The 23,764-nt window shown below is 39.3% G+C and overlaps 4 protein-coding genes across 5 annotated transcripts in view; 2 read left to right on the forward strand and 2 right to left on the reverse strand.

Moving 5' to 3' along the window:
• The first annotated feature begins 496 nt into the window (after window positions 1–496).
• Window positions 497–1,571, forward strand: LOC134663956 (heat shock factor-binding protein 1). Its single transcript, XM_063520506.1, has 2 exons — window positions 497–710; window positions 860–1,571. The coding sequence occupies exons 1-2, from the start codon at window positions 612–614 to the stop codon at window positions 1,010–1,012; spliced, it is 252 nt and encodes an 83-aa protein (XP_063376576.1). The 5' UTR covers window positions 497–611; the 3' UTR covers window positions 1,013–1,571.
• Window positions 1,572–4,742: 3,171 nt separating this feature from the next.
• LOC134663952 (CBY1-interacting BAR domain-containing protein 1-A) lies at window positions 4,743–10,362 on the reverse strand. Of its 2 annotated transcripts, XM_063520499.1 has the most exons (8): window positions 10,152–10,362; window positions 9,890–10,049; window positions 7,953–8,102; window positions 7,112–7,336; window positions 6,649–6,684; window positions 6,408–6,524; window positions 5,187–5,294; window positions 4,743–4,815 (listed from the first exon to the last, which is right to left on the reverse strand). In XM_063520499.1, exons 1-8 carry the CDS (start codon window positions 10,286–10,288, stop codon window positions 4,762–4,764), a joined length of 987 nt encoding a protein of 328 aa, XP_063376569.1. In that variant the 5' UTR covers window positions 10,289–10,362; the 3' UTR covers window positions 4,743–4,761. The 2 variants fall into 2 exon arrangements, with proteins under 2 accessions (XP_063376569.1, XP_063376570.1); XM_063520500.1 differs by lacking the exon at window positions 6,649–6,684.
• Window positions 10,363–10,549: 187 nt separating this feature from the next.
• Window positions 10,550–23,764, forward strand: part of LOC134663954 (rab3 GTPase-activating protein catalytic subunit) — a 53,750-nt gene continuing 40,535 nt past the window's right edge. Inside the window, exons 1-2 of the mRNA XM_063520502.1 lie at window positions 10,550–11,880; window positions 12,121–12,308. Of these exons, the coding sequence (XP_063376572.1) occupies window positions 10,636–11,880; window positions 12,121–12,308 (1,433 nt within the window). The 5' untranslated portion in view covers window positions 10,550–10,635. The remainder of the gene's footprint in view (window positions 11,881–12,120; window positions 12,309–23,764) is intronic.
• Window positions 13,465–23,764, reverse strand: part of LOC134663953 (vasorin) — a 44,722-nt gene continuing 34,422 nt past the window's right edge. Inside the window, exons 2-5 of the mRNA XM_063520501.1 lie at window positions 16,496–16,666; window positions 14,673–16,220; window positions 13,846–14,374; window positions 13,465–13,727 (exon numbers count right to left, since the gene is read on the reverse strand). Coding sequence (XP_063376571.1) covers window positions 13,465–13,727; window positions 13,846–14,374; window positions 14,673–16,220; window positions 16,496–16,666 — 2,511 coding nt within the window. The remainder of the gene's footprint in view (window positions 13,728–13,845; window positions 14,375–14,672; window positions 16,221–16,495; window positions 16,667–23,764) is intronic.

Consider the following 23,764-nt stretch of genomic DNA (forward strand, 5'->3'; position numbering starts at 1 on the left):
TACATATTCTTGTTAAGTTGGTACACTGGTTTTTTTCTATAAGTAATTATTATATTGCATGAATCTAGGATATACCTGGATCTGGCATGAGTGGTGGGGGTACCTCACAGAACGGGATAGTATTATGTATCTTTCAGTAGGAGTAGCAGCGAAAGAGCTATTATTCTTTGTCCTTGTCACAGTCTCACATTTTATTTGTTCCCCACCTTTTTTTTTAGTATGGATAATGGTGGGCAACAAATGAATTCGACCAATCACAGTGTCGCATTTGCGTATGTTTTGTCCCTCACGGTGGCACGCGTATACCACTTCTATACAATCCTACCTTCTGTACCTTCTATGTTATATTGAGATCATCACTTTTTTAGTTTTCTTATCTATATTCATTTAGTCAGTGTATTCGAGACACTTTTAAAAACGTTGTTTGGTCCTGCAATGTCTCTGAACGGGATACTCTACTGTATCTATGATGAAAAAAAAAACAAACGTCATTTACATTTCATTCATTGTACGCATATACAAGGGAAGACGATTTGTTGTGCGTTTTCATTTGAGATTGAGCAGCGGTTAGTTGCTTGACAAATTCTTATAAGCAACTGCAATTTAAAATCATGGCAGACTCGAACATAGAACCTCCTACCAATGACGTAGAGAGTAACTATTCAACTCCTGCAAATGATCCCAAAAACATGCAGGAAGTAACACAGTATGTAAGTATTGTAAGTTTGCTTTTATCTATTCTCTATAAATATACCATAATTTAAAATAATAATGGACATTATAGGATTACGACATTCATTTCTTGAAACTTGTAAATGAACATTGGCGAATTTAAAGGATTTCAAATGGTTTCTTACAGGTACAATCACTGCTCCAAAATATGCAAGATAAGTTCCAAAGCATGTCAGACCAGATTATAAACAGAATAGATGAGATGGGGACTCGAGTAGACGAGCTTGAGAAGAATATCACAGACCTGATGACTCAAGCCGGAGTTGAGAATGAAAAGTAGCTGCTTCATGCACAATGTTAGGGTAACCTTAAGGTACTTGCTAGATAGTTTGCAATATCAAACACATTTAGACTTAAAATGCAGTTCAAATTATTATAAAGAATTAAGGTTTGTAATCATTTTCTTTCATTGGATGTTGTGAAATTTGTGTCATTTGAAGATGTTTTGTGATTTATAAAAATTTAATTAAAAGTAGTTACTTCAAACTTGCCAAGATTTGTATATTTTACATGTTATATATAAAAACTGCATGATCTTTAACTACATCTCCAAATAAGACAACATAAAAGAGTGTTACCCATTAGGTTAAGTAATTATTCTTAGGCAATGAAAACACCAATTGCTATTAATAACCTCACTAATAAAAGCAATGTACCTATACCTTGTAATTTTAAGAAACTTGATTTTGTAATATAGTAATTAGCATTTATATCACATACTTAATGTGCTAGTTTTGATGTACCATTTTGAAAATAAGCACATGTTTTTAGATGTAACTCATTTCTAAATTATTTAATTTGTAGCCCTATTTTATATATTACACTTAGTCCAAAGTACATACTGATTTGTTTTATTCATATACTTACTTCTTTAGTTTGGAGGGTGCATATTGATTATCACAGTGCCAGCCACTGACTGGCACAAGAAGACTTGAAATCAATACACCATGGCACCTATGTCAGTTGGTCATGCAACAAAATGGTAGAAACAGGAACAACACAAATTTAGAACACAATTTCGACTGATAAGTTGATAACAAAACCTGGTTCTCTGATAATAAGGATGCCACTTTATTAGGTAATAGCTTTTTATTTTACAATTTTGAGTAAAGGACCTTGGGCAACTTTGTATGGAGCCTGAACCCAACGCCAACAGAAATGAGAGTAAGGTCTAGGCAGAAAATATTAAAATTGTCATGACAGTTTTTAAGCCATTTTGATATTTGCTCAGTTGTAAAATTTAACCGGTTCCAACTGTGTTACACCTTGGAACAACTGTTCACGCATTCTTTAGAAAAATACATATAGGTATAGTGGGTACCTACCATCACCCACATTCGTAAACCTTATTACAAAGGGCATAAGGTCCATCCATGGACTGTTGAGAGTGTTGCCGTTTGTACGCCGCCAAACACGTCATCTCGTTAAAACTAAAAACAGTAAAAACTGATAACGCTGCGTGAACGAGGTGTGCCAGACTGAAGTTTGATGGAAACTGGTTGGTTATTGGAATAAGAATATTTGACTTAGAAGCTTTTATTTTTGACCCCCGACGCAAAAAGAGGGGTATTAAAGTCTGTGCGGAAAGAAAAGATAGTTGTGAAATGCAAGTATGAGGACTATGAGGCCCAATAAATTCCATGTCTTCTTCTCTTTCCGCACAGACTCCATATGTTTGACGGTAATTGTCTGTCTGTGGCATCGTAGCTCTCCACCGGATAGACCGATTTCGATGCGGTTTTATTACATGAAAGCAAATGAAAGAGTGTTTCCTTGCGGTGGTTCTTAGCTAATGTTTTAGAATTCGGATCAGCATTTTGAAGAGTCTCTGCTCTTTTCCAAAATGACGTAAGGCATTTTCGGCATAAAATGGATGTTTTGCATATGGCGTAGGAGGTTTTCGAAATATTTAATTTAATACCTAGTTATATTAATGACCGAATGTACTGGTTGTTACCGCAAGGCCTATTTTAATATTCCAATTCATTGATGAGGTTTCGTGATTTTATCAAGGAACTCGTATGCCTATGGCAACCTTGCCAACCTTCGATTCCATTATTAGATCTGATGAATCATAGGTAGGTAAGTATATGCTACAATTGTTCACCTGAGTCACATGTAGGTATGCAGAATTTCAGCTAATTTGGAGAACATGATGTGAAAAATCTTGCAAGATTTGATTACGGATATACTTACTGTTTATTGGGGCAGCTGCAGGTGAAATGAATAGAAAAACTCATAAAATAACTAAGATACCTACACAAAAAAATGTTTTATTAGTTTCTTAACGTTATGTAAAAATATCTGTATATATAAGATACGTTTTTATATTAGTAAGTATATTCCCAAGTAGCATGGAAGTGTCGGCAACATCAAAATACCAGCCAATTTAGAACTTAGAGTGATTTAAGAGACGTATAAGAGTGTCAGAAAAGATTTAAGCTGTATAAAAGGTATTTTACAGACATTATACAGCTCAAGCTGTATAAAATCATTATAAAGGATTCTGCGGAATCATGGGGTGTTTTATCAGAATATAGAAAATGTACTATAAAACTAAAAGTGTTGTGAAACACTACAAGCTAATTCTATCGTAAAAGCTGTTTACAGGCTGTATTGTAGTAACACTTGACACTTTTAGCTGTATAAAAGTATCTGTCAACTCCGTTTTAAAATTTTAAGTGTCGTGAAACACTACAAGCTAATTTTATCGTAAGAGCTGTATACAGGCTGTATTGTAGTATCACTTGGCACTTGTAGCTGTATAAATGTATCTGTCAACCCCGTTTTAAAGCTATTTCTTATGACGTAATTTTACTCTCCTATAAGAATAGTAGTTGTATAACTTCTGTCTGTAAGGGTATTATAAAACTAAACGAATAAATGGCAGCTATAGTACAGCTTTTTTCTGTATTACTGACAGAGTCGCTTATTTCGGCGTAATTTTACACTCGTATAAATATATATTTCGACCACGAAAATAAAAAAATTGTAATGAACAAAATTAATAATTTAGAAAATTATGAAATGGAACGAAGAATAGACCAAATACATTTGGACCTAAGGGTTTTTTATTTGTTATACGGATCTCTAAAGAGACTTATAACTTATGTACGGAGAACCGAAATACAGCCAAACGAATACAAATCTTCTATTCTAAAGCTGTTTTAATTACAAAAGCTGTAAATGACACTCCATTTATTACACAGCACAGCTACTAAGATTATAATGCTCTCCAACTATCCTGTAAGCTGTTTAAAAATTGTCGCCATTTTACAATGAAAAAAAAAGTATTTGTAAATATAATTAAGGAAATACTTGCAAATATTAAGCAGACTAACATCGTGTTATGATTACCAGCTAAAATAAATTAACTTTAGCCTTAGAATTAATATTTATAAGACTTTTTGATATTCTAACCTTAAAAACAAACACTAACTTTACCGATTTTTGATATTTTCCTTATGGTTTCTCTTTGTTATTTTGCAGGCGCGTGAATATTTTGCCAGATAAGATACATAGGTTCACAATAAATAATAATCGGCACTTACAAATAGTATAATATTCCACTTAAGTCCTCTATAATATTTACTTTTACTTTTACCATCCACTATAACACTTTATTGTCGCCATTACTATATTACGAATGAACAAGATTAAGACATTTTAGTTTCCTAAATGATTATTATTCTCTTGTAATCATTTTTAAAAACTCATTTAAAACTCATATTCTTATATCGTACTTATAAGAGATTATCTGTAGTGTTAAGGTTTCCTGTTACACCGAAATATAGCTGTAATGCAGCTATTATGCAGCTTATGTATTGCTTATACAGCTACTCTACAGCTCTAATAACGCGAAAGGCTGTATAATTTGGGCCCTTTTTTAACTTATAAGGGCTGTATAAGCGCTTATACAGCCTTTGTACAGCCTAACTGTACAGCTTATAGTATACAAATAAACTTCAATACAGCTTATATACAGCTTGCAATGCTACTTGGGATTACTTAGTGATCCAGCCAGACAAATTAACGCGACTCGGTTTCTTCCGAGGACGTTCCTTCTTCAGATTCTTCAGAATCCTAGAACAATCAAACATAGTAAATATAGGTAGAGACTACCTACTTTCGTGCGAAAGGAGTACCTATAGGTGGGTAATGTAGTTTTGATGATGGCTCAAGCTAATAACTAATTTAAATTGACCTACGATTACGTGTAGTATCTAATATCAAATCTCGGGGTCAATTTACCTACCTACATGACTAAATGTGACGATAAAATATTAAATAGGTCGCATTTTTAGTCATTTTTTTTCTGACTATCTATGAAAAGAGATTCAGTGCCCGGTTATTTTATTCGCGCGCTTTAAACGCGTCATTTTAACATAAAGTAGTTATTTTTGCAACTGACAATAACCTGGACGTAAGTAATTATTTCCCATTATCGAACTGACCGTAGTTTCCTCTTCCTGCTTAGAGCTCATTAGAGCCGCCAGTGAAGATGCCCGAGGCAGCGTGGATGCCGCCCCGTGCTTCTCTGGAGTTCGCAGTCTCCGCATGTTCTGCAAAACCAACATATTCGTTAGTTTATAAAACAGCGGAAACGGCTCAGGTTAGTCAGGTTAATAATGCAGAGAAGCTTAATAGTTATTAAGCCACTGGGAATGGCCTCATGACCTGCTAAGGGAAGTGCCCTACTGGAAGTTGGAAGTTGTGTTAAATAAGTGTGGCTTAATCCGACCCTGGGCTATAACCGCGAAAATCGAAGTTCGCAAATTGCAGGCATCTTTCTCTGTCATTCTAATTACGCCTTCATTGGAGTAAAAGAGAAAGATCCCCGCAAATTTCGGTTTTCGCGGTAGCCCCTCTGACCTTACTGACTCGCTCATCTCAATGTGTTAAGCAATGAGCACTTAATTAGAACTTTGTCGTTTTGAAATTTTAGATGAACGGCGCCGATAGGTTTCGCGATGACAAAGTTAAAATGTATCATTCGTAAACTTTAATGCAAAGACGTAAGGTCCATCGATGGGCAGTGAAAAGTGTTTGGTGTTAGTTCATTGTTCTTCGAAAGTTTCTAGACGATAGGCTGTCGTATTCATACCCCAAAATGATGAGGCCGGCACGGCCCCGTAAACTTTGGGTAACGGACAACGCTTTGTTGGACTGAACAATGTGTCGAAATGTCTTCTAATTGAATGCTGTGAATACCTTCGTCATGTTTCATTGTAAATATTATGATTGTGTGTATGATAAGTATAAGGTATCTTATCAACCTATAGTTTTATGTGTAAGTAGATATAGCATGTTTTGCAAATAAACGATCATAAGTTTGGGCATAAGGTATCAATATCATCAAGATATGCTGATGTGAGATCAGATATTCACTGTCTCGTATAATGACAGTGGCTATTAGCGAGCTTTTAGCACAAGTAGGTACCTACCTACCTATGTGATTAATAACTTCACTCCTGACCCATGTATGAGCGAGTGACTTCAAATGATAAATACAAAATAATTTTGCGAGCTATTTCAAGTCCTCGACAGGGCTGAGCTAATAATTAAGTTAAATTTCGTAAACAAATATTGTTCATTCTATTTTCACTGCAGGCTCTAAGTAAAAAACAAAGTCAAAGTCATGAACAAGTAGGCTATGGGGGGATGACTGTTCTCACCGCCGGGTCGTCTTCTCGAGCAGGCGAGGGCTGCAGCAGCGACGCGAGCGAGGAAGAGCGCGCCGACACTCCCGTGCTTACTTGCTTCTCAGGAGACCGCAGCTTCCTTCTGAAGTTCTACAATTTGACAAACTTCTAGGTATTCGCGAGTGTTGTTAAAATGGTACTGGTGCATTAGGTGCATGAAATTATATCACAGCTGACAGAGTGGGTAGGATTCAAAATTACTACAAATATTTACCGTTGGTTCCGAGTCATCCGAGAGACCTGTTAGAAGCTTAAAAGAGAAACATTAATTTATAATTAAAAACTTTTCATATGGTACTTAGCTTTTTTATTTTCGTTTAGTCAGCAATTAAATTAGGTAAGCGGGCCAGAGGTAGCCCAGGTATTCCAAATAAACTGTTTAGAAAATGACGTTCTTTGATTGTCGACACACCACACTGGGGCTGAGTTCCGAAAGCCTTTGAAAACTCGAAATACTTTATCTGCCTCTCTATTACTTTTCTAAATTCGAGCGACAAAGATGCAGATAGCATTTTTATATTTTCGATGTTGGTGGTAGGCCCTTTGAAGCTGATTGATGATTGTACTTAACAGGGTTTTTTTTTGCATTCTGTGCGGCGTAAGCGCCGTTGACAATAAGGTTCCTTTTCATAGATAAAGGTTTGAATTTGTAAAAAAGTCTCAAAAGTAAAACTCACATCAAGATCCGCCTTATCATTGATGTCGGCGACCTGCTGATGCGCCACCGTGAGCAGCTCCAGCGCCTTGGCGTGGAAGTTCAGCTCGATGAGCATGAAGTCGCTCAGCAGCGCCTTCAGCTGCTGCAGCTTGCGCCGCTCGAAGAACTCCGTCTGCTCGCTCAGACCCTTCGCCGTGCGGGACATCTCCGCTGACGCTTTTAGAAGCTCTGATTCCGCGTATGTCTACATCGATTTGTTTTTATACGTACGAGTAGGTAAGTACATAAATATTATTTGAAGTGAAATAAAAAATTACGAAGAATTTAAACAGAACTTCAAAATATTAGAGTTACTAAACGGCGGTCTTACCCCTAAGAAATAGTGGAAGGAATTTAATGATGTCTGGAAGTGATTGAGACATCATTAAAGCTGTAGCATTAACTAAAGGTCATAATTAATTATCCCATAACCCACTAAGTATTACGCCGATACTGTTACTAGGCATTGCGTGAGTCTCGAGCATGAAAAGATATGTGCGTGCGTGACTGACGTTGGAGGGAATGGAGGGATATCCCTAAAATTTAAAACCTTTGCATTTAAGAGAAATAATGGTAGCAATAACGCATTGTCTTGCTGACAACATCCCAAATGCCAATAGGAGGTTCCGCTAAGTACCCCATAACACATTCGACTTATAGTAACTATAGGTACCTACCTATCTACAAATACTCTTCATTGCACACGACAATACAGAAAACAATGAATACAGTAACTCAAGAAGAGGTAAATAACAGGCGGTCTTATCGCTAAAAAGCGATCTCTTCCAGACAACTTTAGGTAGCGGAAATGAGTAACATACCACTTGTTGTCTGTTAAAGGGCTGCCGCTCCCTGGTTTTGTCCAGAACCTTCTTCCTGGCCAGTTCCTTCTCCCTCACGCTCATGGTGTGCTTCACCTCCTCCCGCGCGTGCTTGCATATTGCCTCGTACTGACAAAGCTCTCCAATTACCTGAGATAAAATATACCTCTTATAGGTACTTAGGAATATACAGGGTGTAATTTTTTACGTGATACAAAATATGTTTTTCTAACTCCATAAACAACTAGCAATGGAATGCTCCTACTCTCGTTGAAATCAGACAATTTTATTTTTAATTAATTAATTTTTTTTCGTGATATTTTTTGTACTTTTAAAGGATATTATGATATTAAAACAGCTTTAAAATGTAAAGTGAACTAAATTACTTTTCAAAGTAGCATAAATCACAAGTCATTAAACATTTTTTTGTGATTTATGCTACTTTGAAAAGTAATTTAGTTCACTTTACATTTTAAATATCTTATAAAGCTGTTTTAATATCATAATATCCTTTAAAAGTACAAAAAATATCACGAAAAAAAATTAATAAAATAAAAATAAATATGTCTGATTTCAACGAGAGTAGGAGCATTCAATTGCTAGTTGTTTATGAAGTTAGAAAAACATATTTTGTATCACGTAAAAAATTACACCCTGTAGTACAAGCTGTTCTACACGAAATAAAAGCTACCCTCAGCAACGGTGGCACCCTGGGTCAACATGAAACCATGTCAAATTTACAACAGTAGGTAAATAGTAAGTAAGAGATTTCTTTCAATCCGAGTTATATTTAAGGTATTACAAGTATATAGAGATAGAGAGAGATCGATATCTTTATTTGCATCCAATGTACATATTTATATTACATACGAGTAACATACAGGCACATGGACCCTGGTAGGGTATCGCAAAAATATTTGTAACAAATCAAGTTATTTTTATGTGACAAGCATAACATGACTTAAAGTAAATTAAGAGTAGGTAACAATAATTAGGAATACCTAATCAGTTTAATATTTTTTAACTAAAATGTGTTTTCTTACTTACATATACTTATAATTATAATAAGGTATCTTCCATAAACTCAGATATACTGTAGTAGCACTTTTCGACCAGCTTACTTTTTAGATTTGTTGCAAATTGGTTGTATGGTGTCTTTAAATAAGCGGGAATTTTATTGTAAATTTTAATAGCCCTGTAATAGGGGCCGTTTTTGTAGATCTCTAGTTTTGGTTCCGGAAGTTCTAAATACTGTTTGCGTCTGGCATTTTGGCAAAATTTAAAAAGATGTATATTTTTGTGGACGAATATGGCTACTTCTAAAATGTAAAGAGAGGGGAGGGTTAAAAGTTTCAGATTTTTAAAATAAGGTCTACAGCTAATTGGTTGGTGGATATTTGCTAGAATTCTGACGCATTTTTTCTGCATTACAAACAGTTGCTGAATATCGGTGCTATGGCCCCATAATAAGATACCATAACGCAGCCATGCAACTGCCTGTGAATGGTACTTACACTGCTAACGCGCATTCGAAGCAGGGCTATAACCGCGAAAATCGAAGTTCGCAAATTGCGGGCATTTTTCTCTGTCACTCTAATTACGCCTTCATTGGAGTAAAAGGGAAAGATCCCCGCAATTTGCGAAATTCTGTTTTCGCGGTAGCCACTCTGGTACTGCTTTTTAATATGCTCAAGGCATAGGTAAACCGCGACAGTTTGATTTTTAATTTTTCTATTTGAGCTTTCCATCAATTTAAATGATTATCCAATGTGATGCCCAATAGACTGCAATCAGTAACCTCTTCGATGTTAAGATTTGTTGACACAGAATGTAGGTTTAGGGGTTGTTTCTGTCTAGTACCTATATCATATCGTTACTTTGACAAAGTTTTATTGCGTCACATGGTTTCTCTGGTTTGCTTACTACTGTGGACTTACCTTGGCTTCTAATCGTTGTACTTCGCAATTTCTATATTCTTCAATAGCGGTCAGTGTTATTGATAAGTTTTCAAGACCAGCACTTAATGACTTATTGACTATTTCATTGTTCGCGTACTCCTTCAGGACCTTAGCAAGCTCGTCGCCTTGATCCCGTAGTCTAAGGGAAAATAGAGATTATTTAAAAAGCTGTGATGGATAATTTAAAAAATAAATCATTAACTAATGTACTTAAATGGGGTGGCGGGGTGTAGGTACTTACCTTGCTGTTCTCCTGGCATAATCACCAAACGCAACGCACAATTCCCCAAAGTTTTTTTCGACATTAGTAATTCGATCTTGAATAAACTTTGCTTGTTGTTCATAGCTTAAGGAGTGAGAATTGTCACCTCTAAACATATTTGCAACTAATTTATTTTATTTACGTACAATAATGTTTACATACAATGTTGCTATAGAAACCATTTTTTAAATTAGGCGCCATAGAGTCAAGGAATGAGATTGACGTCATAAGCGTCATAATGTTGGGCTATGAACTGAACTAAAAACAGAGGTACCAACTTAATAAATGGTGCCACTTTTAGCAGAATAAACTATGGCTTGAACGTACTCAGTATCAGTCAAATGTCAAATTGACATTGACAATATGTAATGGAGATTGGTCGATTTGCTTTTCGTTGTTTTCGTTTCTATAAACAAACAGCTGTTTTTGTGGAAATATAGCACAATCTTTGCCATAAAGCAATATGAATGAAGAAATTGATGAATTTGAAATTTACCATCAAGATTTCACAACTGCTTCAGAGTGGGAAGTGTTTATTGCACGAATAGAAGAGATACTAAACGAGTGGTCACTCAACAAATCAAAAATCTGTCTAAATACAGAATGTCGGGGTACAAAATGGGTCAGTAAATGCGAAGATATCAAGTTCCATGGTCTGAATTTCAAACTTTCATATCACACGCTAGATTTTACTGAAAGTAAAACCGATGAAAATGATAACAAGTCTTTGTTAGAAGATTTACAAAATGGTATTTGGGCATCAACTGCAAACTTCATCGATGAAGTGGACGGCGGCAGTCCTTTCCCCGTTTCTTCATGGTTCGGGCTTAAACGTTACGTGATGCTTTGTCCAAGTGAGCCCCTTGTGGATGGTAGCCTTATAAAATTAGTAATGAGTTCAGCAAACATTGCCTTTGCCAATGTAGATTGTGGAGCGCCTTTCTTCATTAAAGTTAGAGAACATTGGCAACAGTGTTATTTGGGTTTCTATGAGGACAGCGAACATAAGACTAGTTTTGATACAATACACCTGAAGCGCATCTCTAATCAGTGTTCTCACCTCAGTGGCCTTGTTAGTTTGTTTAAATCAAAAATTGCTTCGCCAGTTGCCCTCGGTGCTGTTATAGTATCAGCTAAATTTTCTTATGAATTGAAGGATGTGGAAGCATTTGCCTGGACTCGCACCACACATTCAAATGAGTTCCTATCTATTGATGGCTTTGATGTTAAGAAGTTAATAGAACTGCCTTTTGGTTCGGAAAAAAATCCTATCTACAGTGCACTGTTAAATGCTATTTGGCCAAAGTTCCTAGAGAGCTCTATTGTTGATTGTTCCACATTTTCTGACATAGACCCTATAATGGCCCCTACATGGACTATTAGTTTGAAATTGAGAGATAATCTAACATGCCAGTTGTCCGAAACAATTGATAAAATGATGAACTTACTGGATAAAAATAATTTGTTAATGGATACTCTGGGCCTGAGTCGGAGTCTGGGGCTAGTGAACCCTTTGCACAAGATCACGGAGGCTCCCATCACAATATCAAAGCTTGTGAAAGCAGCAATAGGTCAGGGCACCAATATACAAGAGTTCAAAGGGCCCATAGCAGATGACTTGCTCATGTCACTGCTTTACTACATATTTCCTGATGCAGTGGAGGATGACACATTTAACTACCCAGACAAATTAGAAATAGAAATTAAGGTGGGTGAATCAACATATATTGGGTGAATATACATTATAGCTAGTCATTAACTTGGCGTCTAATCTATTTTTAAGTAAGCTGAAATTATTCACAAAATTAGTGAAGAGAAATTTGTGGATAATAAATTTTTAGATCAAATATTTACTGGATAAATTACAACTTAATAGCATTGAGTATGTAGTTAGTAAACCAGAAAGATTAGTAAACTTTTAATAATATTTTTCTTATTGTCTTTCCAGGGTGAGGGTGGCGAGTCTAAATTACTCGGGTACTTAAAGACCTCGCCCCGCAATGGGCTTGTATGGCGGTTGTCAGTGGCGGCAGCACGCCTGCTAGACGCCGGAGGCCTGCCTTACCTCGCACACCTTTGGTACGAGTTCACTCAGGAACTGCAGTACCGCTGGGAGCGTCGAATTCTCATTCCAGGGTAAGTCTGACTTAAATGTAAGATGGTCATGTAAAATATATTCTTTGGCCATTTTGAATAGTACTTTCTGTAGTTAGTTCATTGAATAACATGACAATATAGGCAGGTTGTTGTTTTGTGTTAGATGGATAAAGAATTATCCCTTATATGTCTGTTCTAGTAATTATAACAGTTATCTTTGAAAATGAACTTACTAAATATAATGGGTGTTAAAAATAAAACTTTTCAACAGATTTGTGGTATAATAGTTTAATAGTCAAAATATTTTAATTTATTAACAATATTGATTTAATTATGAGTAAAGTCTATGTACAAATTGTAATAACATTTAGCACCATTTGGATTATGCTTCTCTTGTATTTGGTTATCGGAAAAATAAACTGGATTATATTACTTTCTTAAATACCTAATATTTACAACTTAAAAATAATTACAATACCTATTAAATTATCTAACTTAACATTAAGTACGTATATCGACAAAATAAACAACAATGATAATAGATATTAAATAATATTGCTTTTCCACCATATAAAATAATTAGCCAAAAATATGATTTAAGTCTCATAATTTCGTTGGACGGAAACGATCTCGGATCTGACTAGTTCTTAATTAATCAAATGGAATGGATAAGTCGTTCGATTTCTCCATCCATAATATTCGTTTCGTTACTTCGGGTGGAGGGAATATCTTAATATATCTATTTTAAGTCTCGCGTGCGCAGCAGCAGAAGCTACGTAGAAAACGAAGCTTAAGTATAATTTTATTTACCCATGCCTCTTTTTCTTTGGATGAACGTTCAACATTCAACACTGACCAACGTTCGGTCAGCGACTTCCGCTACTCACTGTGAATATGTCATCGACGGCGTAAATTTTCCTCGCGAGCGATCAGGGTAGTGGTAACGATCTCTAATACGACGGTCACCCTCGGATCACTTCTTGTGTTTGGGATCGGGCTTCTTCTCGAGGCTGTCCCACGGCGGGCTGCCGCCGGGCTCGGCGCCGCGGCTGCGGGCGGGCGCGGCGCGCTCACGCGCGGACCACGACGTGCAGCGCGCGGCGCGCCGCGGCGCCGGCGAGCAGCGCGCGCGTGGGCTCCCCGCGCCCCGCCCGCGCGCCCGCGCCCGCGCCGCCCCCGCCCCAGGCCGCGCTCGCTATAACGGCACCAGGCCGCCCCGCGTCGTCGGGTTCCGGGCCATGTAGATGTCCATGTCGTGGTCGGTCCAGTTGTCGGACGTGTCGCAGTAGCCCATGCCGAGCGAGCCCACGCTGTACCTGCTGGCGGGCCGCGAGCGCGAGCGCGGCCGCCGGCGCGAGTTGCCCGTGCCGCCCGTCGCGCCGCCCGCCGCGCCGCTCAGCGACAGCCGCGACGCCCGCTCCGATGCCGCCCCGAGGGACTGCCGCGACTGACGGAGATCTGAAAAACCAAATTCCGTGTTGAAAAATATGCTCCCGAATGCGGGCCTAAGCTACGATAGCGACAGTGAGAAGAAAGGGAAGCGTTCAGGATCGGGTCGGGATCAAGCCTGACTCACCGGTTCGAGATCCGAGAAGGCTGCCCGGGTAGCCGGGCATCCCGTAGCGGGCCGAGGGCGCGTAACTGTGCTGAGATTGGCCGTCGGCGAGGGAGCGGGCGCGGCCGGGCCGGCCGGGCAGGGGATCGGGGGGAGCCGGTTCGGTATAGGTTCGTGCTCGCGGGATCGAACGTGCGCTGTAAGCCGACACTTGATCCCACTCACGCTGCTTGCCGAACGCGCCGAGCGTGGCGAGGGAGGACAGCGGGCCGCCCGGGCTGGGCGTGCCGAGCGCGCCGCAGCAGGCGCCTGGCAGCTTGTCGTTGTGCAGCCTGTGCACCGTCCGCGCTCGGCGCCGAGAAGCGGCCGCGAACACGAGGACGGCCACCACGATGGTGCCGCAGATGGCGGCGCTGGCGGCGATGGTGATCTTGTCCATATTGGAGGCGGCGGCTGACACGGTGCGCACCTCGCGACACTGCGAGTACGGCACCGTTTCGGGGCTCACGTGCACTTCTTCTAGCGAGATGACGCATACCACTATACATTCCTGTACACATACAGATATATTAGTACCATATAGGTATGGCAATAAAACATTAATAATTTATCGATTTACTATTAAAATCATACGATCAAACAGTACAACAACCAACACAATCAACCGCACTAAGCGTATTTCGGCATAAACATTAGATTTATTTATGAAAGAACAGCCATCAGGTAGGTATAAAATACTTCAGTCTCTGTATAGTGCCTTAGTAACGTACATACCAAAGTGTTTTGCTTTCTGCGTGATAAGACATGAAATGTAGGTAACTTATTTAAACATTAGTGTAGGCACTCACCTGGGACGGAACGTTTTTTATTTTGAATTCCCTTTCACTGGCTTCAAGCGGCGGGCCTTGTTTGAAACTTTTATCACCAAACAGTCTGTACACCACTCGGAATCCAAGAATATTCGCTACGTCTGAGTCCCATTGTATAATGACAGAGTTGTCTTGCCTGTAGGCATTCTTAACGATGACCTCGTTCGAGTCGTCCACTTTTGGTTTCTGGGGAAAGTTCATGACGAGCGGCGGGCGCTGGTGAGGGGCGTGTCGCCAGGTGGGCGACGCGGGGCGCACGGCCGGCGGGGGGCGGGGCCGCGCGGAGCCCGTCGTGGTCACCGGCGCCTTCGACGTTGCTTCACTACTAGTAGTCGTAGCAGCACTGGTTGCAGCCGTTGTAGTTGTAGTACTTGTGGTTGTACTTCGCGCAGTTGTCGATGTTGTCTGACTTATTTTCCAATCATTAATCTGCCTCTGTGGTGTGGTCGACTCTTCTGGAGTAGCCGTAGTTTCGTGCTCACAAACCAGCTCGTTTGGTTGGAAACTATAGAAACCGCGCTCACGGAATTGTGGCGGGTGGCCACAGAACTGGGGATTTCTTTCTCTAGAGGTCACTTGTAGTTCACCATCTCGTATCCATTCTATAATCCAGCGAAGACGACAATCACAATTCAGAAATCGTCCTCCGATACTTAAACCTCGAAGGGTATGGTTTAAATGAGCAAGAGCTTCGGCCGGCACGGTGGGTAATGGATTACCATCTAATGCCAGAAGTGTAATCGATGGATTACTTCCAAAAGCATTTCCAGGCAGCTTATTTAATAAGTTGAACCCTATGTCGAGAACTCTTAATTCCGATAATGTGCCAATCGCAGCGGCAGGAAATTCCGGTAAGAGATTATTTAGGAGACTCAAGGAACTTAATGTGGTTTTCATACCAGCAAATGCGTCTTCTTTAAGCGTCACAATCAGGTTTCGTTCCAAATTAAGCGCTGTCAAGGAATCTAACCCTTCAAAGGTTCGCTTGCCTTCAGGTCCTGGTAATTCTCTGATGCTGTTCTGCGACAGATCGAGGAACGCTAAGCTGCGAAGACCTCTTATACATTCTGGGACGCTTTTTTGTTTAGTTCCTTTAAGATTTAAGTTTTTTAGCGAATTTTCCAGTCCAGTCAGGGCGTGGGGCGCCAGTGTGACGTTGTTGTCTGATATTTTTAATGTTGTCAGTTTTCGCAATGTTATAAACGAATGGTTCTCTATGTAAGTGATGCGATTCTTTGAGATGTCGAGCAGCGAAAGATTCGTTAATATCTTAAAAGCTTTAACTGGCACTTCATACAATTCGTTATCTTGCAAGTTCAAATTCTTCAGATGAGGCCCTTGCCCGCGAAAGGCGTCGTCATCTATTCGGGTGATCTTGCAGCCGGAGATTTGAACGTTGTGAATCTTTAAGTGCGTAAACATGCCATCCGTGAGCGCCGGTATCGTTGAATTGTTGATGTACAATAAGTCTATTGGAATGTTTCTTGCGCTTGAATTCAGTGCTTTTAAAAGCACAGCGAAGTCCACCTGAAATATAAACATACAGAGTATTAATCAATAGAATATTGGTTAACACATTTTGAAATTACATCTGATATAAATTATTTGATCATTGTAATTTGAATATTCTGAAGTAAAAAACAATCTCAGATTGTTTTGGTAGGTAGATTTTAATTTGTGGTTGGCCAAAATATATACATAATATTAATTAGTATAAGTATTTCGATATATTTTTTAAGGGGCCAATTTTTTATTGTTGAGTAGATGTCGCTATCAGTCACCACGTATGTGGGTATAGGTACCTGGTCGCACTGCACGGACAGGTCTCTGGCGAGGTTGACGGCGCACACGCAGGCGGCCTGCAGCGCGGGCACGGGCTCCCACGGGCACGTGCCGAGCGCCTGCGCCAGCGCCGCCGCCGCCACCACCACGCGCACCCACGGCCGGAGCCATGAGACGCGTATTCCCACTCCCTGTTAACAATAAATGTACACTGTCAATTGAAATATAGTCGTGTAGTAATTGGCAGAGTGCAAATCATACTTATTAGGACGATATTGCCCTAGTAGCTCAGAGCCGTACATTTGGGGAAGGCGAGAGCCAGCTTACTACGGATTTGAAGATCTTGGAATCGTATTTTCGAGAGTGGAGACTCATACCGAGTGCCAGAAAAACAGAAGTGTCCTGCTTTCACCTAAGCAACCACACCGCGCTAAACACGAGCCAACTGTCACTTTAGGTGGTGTAAGATTACCATACAATCCTTTCCCAACATACCTTGGTATTACTTTAGATAGGACTCTAAGCTATAAAAAACACCTTTCCAAGCTCTCGCTTAAAATATTGACGCGGAACAACATACTGCACAAGCTATCTGGCACCTCATGGGGTGCATCTGCGGACTGTCTCCGTTCAACGGCTCTGGGGCTCGTATATCCCACTGCAGAGTACTGTGCTCCAATTTGGCTACAAAGTGCACACACGCAATTGGTGGATTCCAAGCTCAATGTCACCATGCGATGCATTACTGGGACAGTGAAATCTACACCTTGCCACTGGCTTCCTGCGCTCAGTCGAATCCCACCTCCACATTTGAGAAGGAAACAGGCGCTGCTAAGAGAGACCAACAAAATTAGAGCATGTCCGTCTCTCCCAATGCATCAAGAGTTTACCAACCCGCCTGTGGCGAGACTTAAGTCCCGTCGCCCGGCATACGCAGCTGCTAAAACACTCACACAAAGTTCCTTCGACGTACAGCAGCTCTGGAAACAAGAATGGATGAGGCAAGCTGACGGTACCCCGGCCGCGAATATCGACCCGACTATAATGAACAAGGGGACCGACCTTCCTAGGAAACTATGGTGTCGCTTAAATCGCCTAAGAACCGGGCACGGACGATGCAACTTCTTCCGGCATAAGTGGGTTTGGAGTGACTCCGCGCTATGCGACTGCGGCATCGAGGACCAGACCATGGAGCACATTATCCAGCGGTGCCCACTCCGCGCATACCCGGGTACGGATGATCTACTAGACTTGACGCCCGATGCTGTGCAGTGGTTGCAAAACTTGGATGTTGCCTTATAAATAAAAATACTATATATACAATTTTTGCCTATGTGACCATATCGCCATACGATTAAATAAATAAATAAATACTTATTAGCAGTTTTCATATATCGTGGGTGAAGTTTTCAATAGAATTAGGACTGGAATAAAATTCTTCCTCACGAATGGGCCGGATCACTCAGACATGCAAAGGCAAGGGAAGAATAATTTTAATTTACCTGAACCTAGAGCTGGTAAGAATCGAACTTGTAACTCAGCGTCGTTATTTAATTTTACCGGCTTGTCCAACGATGCATACCGCCCTTGCCCTTAAATGTTTCACCAAGACAAATTAGGCTACACATGATTGATACTGGTAAGGATTCAAGATTATTTGTACCTAGGTATTTTTAAAATGAATTGCTGAGGAATCTCACTTTCTTCACACAAACGCTAATTGAAGGCATAAGTAACCCGGGTAAGCAAGAAAACTGCCTTATAATTAGAAAAGCGCCAGAAATGAAGATTTCACGAGACTCTTGCAAAGCGTTGTGTGAGCTCTAATTGGACAGGCGAGGAATCCGCGCGGTGACATTTTCTCCGCTAGTGTCTTTCCGCTCCGCTCATCCTCACCTCACGTCACGTGTTTAATTATTTGTTAAAGATGTCTTGCTTTGCTCACTTTCCGCTTCTCGGTGCATATTTGAATAAGCTTTTACATAACTTATTTATTAAGTTTCACTAAGGCTCGTGACTCGTGATATTGTAGATAGTAATACTCGTAGGTAATAGGATCGTTGATCTTAGTTGGTGCCATTTTAGAAAACGATGATAGTAAAATCGAGTCTTAATATTTTGTGGTAAAGATGTAAGTGTATCTATGGTATGATAATATGATTACAGTAAGAAAGGTGAAGTGTGGCCGATAAAAATACGCGTTTCTCCTAATAATGTACAAGCAAACCACGGCGCTTGTTACGAGCCCACATGCGACGAAACCACATGTTACGAGCGGCAATCAAGCGGTGCATGGACCGTTGCAGGGAAATGCAGCGTGCGGCCGGGAAACGCGGGCTTTCCCTACCACGCGCTCATCGTACTAATTCAAGGGCCGAGGGTTACCAAATGTAGACCATTTTCATGACATGCTAAGAATTTTGATCAATTGTCGGGAATGTGAGATTACTGAAACGCCAGGAAATAATTTACTCTTAATATGGAATACCGCCGCCGCCGCGTCTTGGTCGCCGGAAGACGCTGGATGCGGGTCGCTTCCGACCGGCACGTATGGAGGTCCAAGGGGGAGGCCTATGTTCAGCAGTGGACGTCTTATGGCTGAGATGATGATGATGATGGAATACTGAATAGGTACCTACTGATTGTTTATTAGGTACATAAGCGCAAAAGTATTCTTCTTTTGTAGTTTATGAGATGTAAAGGACGACTACCACAAAATATTTGCTTCCGGGTGATGATGAAATGTGTATTAGGTATCCAAAATGTTTACATATTCATGCAATACAATACAATACAATAGGTCTTTATTATTGCACAATATAACTACTACTAAGTAGTAGTATTAATATACTCTATCCCACCAAAAACATAAATGTAAAAAAGGAGAGCCAAGTTCAATACAAAAATTATGCTTGGCTGTGGGGCTCACCGCAAAAAGAATGGAGATCTAAATGAGTGCCACTGCCAAGTTCTATGCAAAATCCAAATATGTATTTATAGGAACAAAATAACATTATAAACAAGTATTAAACTCTATTTCCTTGCTTTATTGGATACCTATAACAATTGCTGTTATTTAAAAAATGTGAGATCTTAAAGTAGGTTAGATTTGACTTGGCCAGTTTTCATTATATCAATCATTTTATATATATTGTAATTCTGATAAAACCTGGCCAAGCCAAATCTAACCTACTTTAAGATCTCACATTTTTTTAAATAACAGCAATTGTTATAGGTATCCAATAAAGCAAGGAAATAGAGTTTAATACTTGTTTATAATGTTATTTTGTTCCTATAAATACATATTTGGATTTTGCATAGAACTTGGCAGTGGCACTCATTTAGATCTCCATTCTTTTTGCGGTGAGCCCCACAGCCAAGCATAATTTTTGTATTGAACTTGGCTCTCCTTTTTTACATTTATGTTTTTGGTGGGATATCAATACTTTTTGTAAAGAAAACTAGGCAGGTATTGAGATTTAATGTTTTTTCTTGTGTTTCCGCTGTATGGTTTTTACTTCTGTTCTTTGTATAATTATGTGGTACCGCGCGCCGCCGACGACACACCGTTGGCCGGTTGTTTAGAGCGTATTAAAAGTTTTTTGTATGGGGACACCACTTATTTTTTGACTAAACTTTATTTTAATATAGCAAATATAATAATACATATATTGGGGTAGTTTCAAATATCTGCTTGTAACGGTTCCAACGCTACAATAAAAAAATATATTTTTGTATGGGGACCCCCCCTATTTTTTAACTTTTTTTTATTTTTAGATTTTTTCCTACGCTTACACACAATAACCGAGCTGGATTCCAAATTTCATCCTTCTAGGTCATCTGGAAGTAGGTTAGGTTTAGGTACTTATATCAGTCCCAATAAAAAATGTTTTTTTTGTATGGGGACCCCCCCTATTTTTAAACTTTATTTTATTTTTAGATTTTTTCCTACGGTTACACGCAATAACCGAGCTGAATTCCAAATTTCATCCTTCTAGGTCATCTGGAAGTAGGTTAGGTTTAGGTACTTATATGTCAGTCCCAATAAAAAGTGGTTTTTTTGTATGGGGACCCCCCCCTATTTTTTAACTTTATTTTATTTTTAGATTTTTTCCTACGGTTACACACAATAACCAAGCTGGATTCCAAATTTCATCCTTCTAGGTCATCTGGAAGTAGGTTAGGTTTAGGTACTGTAAGTCATAAGTCAGTCTTAAAATTTACGACTTTTTGACCTTCATACCTTTATAACCGTTTGAGCTAGCATCATGAAATTTGGGCTTCTAGATATCCTTATGGATATAATTAAACACACGTAGTTTTATGTGTTTACGTCAAAGATGTTTTGAGTTATAGAAGGGTCAAAAGTGGCACCAAGTGGTTCGTGTAATCTAGACACGCGGCAGCGTGTCAAGCCAAGTTCAAGCAAAGGAACTGGCTAGCCAGCGCCGAGTGTAATATTACACGAACCACTTGGTGCCACTTTTGACCCTTCTGTAACTCAAAACATCTTTGACGTAAACACATAAAACTACGTGTGTTTAATTATATCCATAAGGATATCTAGAAGCCCAAATTTCATGAAGCTAGCTCAAACGGTTATAAAGGTATGAAGGTCAAAAAGTCGTAAATTTTAAGACTGACTTATGACTTATAGTACCTAAACCTAACCTACTTCCAGATGACCTAGAAGGATGAAATTTGGAATCCAGCTTGGTTATTGTGTGTAACTGTTAGAAATTTAGAATGAACGCAAGCCCCTACAAATATTGCATGAGCAATGTTTCACACTCGCCGTGTGCACTACACAAAAAAATAGGCGCTCTCTCTCTGTGTGCCTACATGTTGCCGCGTCATTGTCTAATGTAATTTTGATTTTCTTTTATTTAATATATTCATATAAGTTTGCTCTGCTTGTGTTATTTATTTCATCAGGTTATGGGCTTCTCCCTACCTGTTAAAGTTAGTTTCGAGAAATATTAAGTGTTTAAAGTAAAATAGTAAGAAGTAAAATCTCGGGAAGTTAACCTCAAAAATCGAGTTTAGTTTCGGTCGCCGGAGTTAATTTTTTTCAGCTTTTCAGCATATAAGTTGTAAAAGATGGCATCAAACAGTCATATGATGGCCATAGAAAAGCTCACAGGCCGTGACAACTGGACAAGTTGGAGTTTCGCCGTCAAAGCCTATCTTCAACATGAGGAACTTTGGAACTGTGTTGAAGGAACAGATACAGATGCTAAGAAAGACTTAAAGGCAAAATCAAAGCTTATACTCTTAGTGGATCCCATGTTATATGTTCATATACAAGAGGCAAATTCAGCGAAAGAGGTATGGGACAATTTAACACAAGCATTTCAAGACTCAGGTTTGCTACGGAAAGTTGGTTTATTAAAAGATTTGATAAATACAACCTTAGAAAACAGTAGTAGCATAGAAGATTATGTGAATAAATTAATGTCTTCAGCGCACAAGTTGCGAAATATATCATTTGAAGTAGATGATGAGTGGCTCGGGACACTGATGTTAGCAGGCTTGCCAGATGTTTACAAGCCTATGATCATGGGAATTGAGAGTTCCGGTGTGAAAATTAGCGCAGACTTGATAAAAACGAAGCTCTTGCAAGAGGTGACAAGAACTGACGCTACCGCTAGTACCGCTTTCTACACAAACTCCAAAAATAAATATTCCAAAAGTAATCAGTCTCCGTCTCAGACTAAGCCTAAGGGTCCGCGTTGCTTTACATGCAACAAGTACGGGCATTTGAGCAAGAATTGTTGGCACAAGAAGAATAAATCAGATGCTAAAAATAATAAAGATAATTGTGGTTTCATCGCTGCCTTTTCAGCCATGCAGTCAAATAATGATATGAACTGGTATGTGGACACTGGGTGTTCACATCATTCAACACCGCACCGAGAATGGTTGGAAAATGTAAGAAATCCGCCTATTAAAAGCATAACAATTGCTAACAACCAACACTTACATGTAGAATGTTGTGGCGATTTAACAATACAGGTACCGGACAAAAATGGAGGAAGTAATGCAATTCTGGTGAGAGAAGTATTATTTGTACCTGAAATGGCTACTAATTTGTTATCTGTGGGTATGATAATTAAAGCTGGTTGTAAAATTGATTTTCATAAAAAAGGCTGTGACATAAAAAACCAGACCGGGCAAATAGTAGCTACTTGCACTGAAATGAACAATACCTATAAGCTTAATGTTTTTAATAAGGAAGTTAAGGCGATGACAGCTACCACAGCGACAGATACCTACTTAATGCATCAGAGAATGGGGCATTTGAATTTTAATGATGTTGATAAAATACCAAACTGTGCTACCGGTGTTCAATTAGTACAGCAGTCTGAAAGTTGTGTAACATGTGTTTCATGCTTAGAAGGAAAGCAAACAAGACAACCATTTCCAAACAGTGGCTCCCGGGCAAAAGAGTTGCTAGAGCTAATCCATAGTGATGTATGTGGTCCGCTACAAACCACATCAGTTGGAGGTTGCAGGTACTTTACAACTTTTGTTGATGATTATTCAAGGAAAGCTTTTGTGTATTTTATCAAGAGTAAAGCCGAGGTATTCGATAAATTTGTAGAATTTAAATGTCGTGTAGAAAATGAGTTGAATAAAAAGATAAAGGTGGTGCGCAGTGACAACGGCAAAGAATATGTAAATAAAAACTTTGATGTTTATTTGAAGAAAAATGGCATAATGCACCAGACATCCACTCCATACACACCCGAACAGAATGGGTTGTCCGAACGTATGAACCGTACACTTATTGAACGTGCTAAATGTATGATCTTAAATGCTGGTTTACAGAATGACCTGTGGGCTGAGGCAGTGGCGACTGCGGCGTATATTGTAAATCGCTCGCCAACTCGTGCACTTGGCTACATCACACCTGAAGAAGTATGGACCGGAAATAAACCAGATTTGAGCCATATGAGAATATTTGGATGCAAGGCAATGGTGCATGTACCAAAAGAAAAACGACAGAAACTGGATGCAAAATCAACTGAGTTTATTTTTGTTGGTTATTCGGAATGTACAAAAGGGTACCGGTTTATGGATCCTAAAACCAAGAAAATAATCATGAGTAGAGATGTCGTGTTTCTTGAATCAAGTGTGAAGCGAAATGTCGTTCCTGCCACGCCTGAAAACTCTGAAACAAAAAGAAAACAAGTTAGAAACAAAAGTTTGAAAAGTGAAGTAAATAATATAAAGAAAAATGTGATATACTTACCTTTAACGGAACAGCCTGAAGTGAGGTCTGAAGA

The sequence above is a fragment of the Cydia fagiglandana genome, chromosome 4, assembly GCF_963556715.1.
Source record: "Cydia fagiglandana chromosome 4, ilCydFagi1.1, whole genome shotgun sequence".
Taxonomy (NCBI): domain Eukaryota; kingdom Metazoa; phylum Arthropoda; class Insecta; order Lepidoptera; family Tortricidae; genus Cydia; species Cydia fagiglandana.

What these genes read in the sequence shown, in the direction of transcription:
- LOC134663956 (XM_063520506.1), top strand. Translation starts at nt 612, where the DNA reads ATGGCAGACTCGAACATAGAACCTCCTACCAATGACGTAGAGAGTAAC. An exon ending in TGCAGGAAGTAACACAGTAT is followed by an intron (nt 711 to 859) that starts GTAAGTATTGTA and finishes GGTTTCTTACAG; the next exon opens with GTACAATCACTGCTCCAAAA.
- LOC134663952 (XM_063520499.1), bottom strand. Translation starts at nt 10,288, where the DNA reads ATGTTTAGAGGTGACAATTCTCACTCCTTAAGCTATGAACAACAAGCA. An exon ending in TACAACGATTAGAAGCCAAG is followed by an intron (nt 8,103 to 9,889) that starts GTAAGTCCACAG and finishes ATTTTATCTCAG; the next exon opens with GTAATTGGAGAGCTTTGTCA. An exon ending in CGGATGACTCGGAACCAACG is followed by an intron (nt 6,525 to 6,648) that starts GTAAATATTTGT and finishes GTCAAATTGTAG; the next exon opens with AACTTCAGAAGGAAGCTGCG.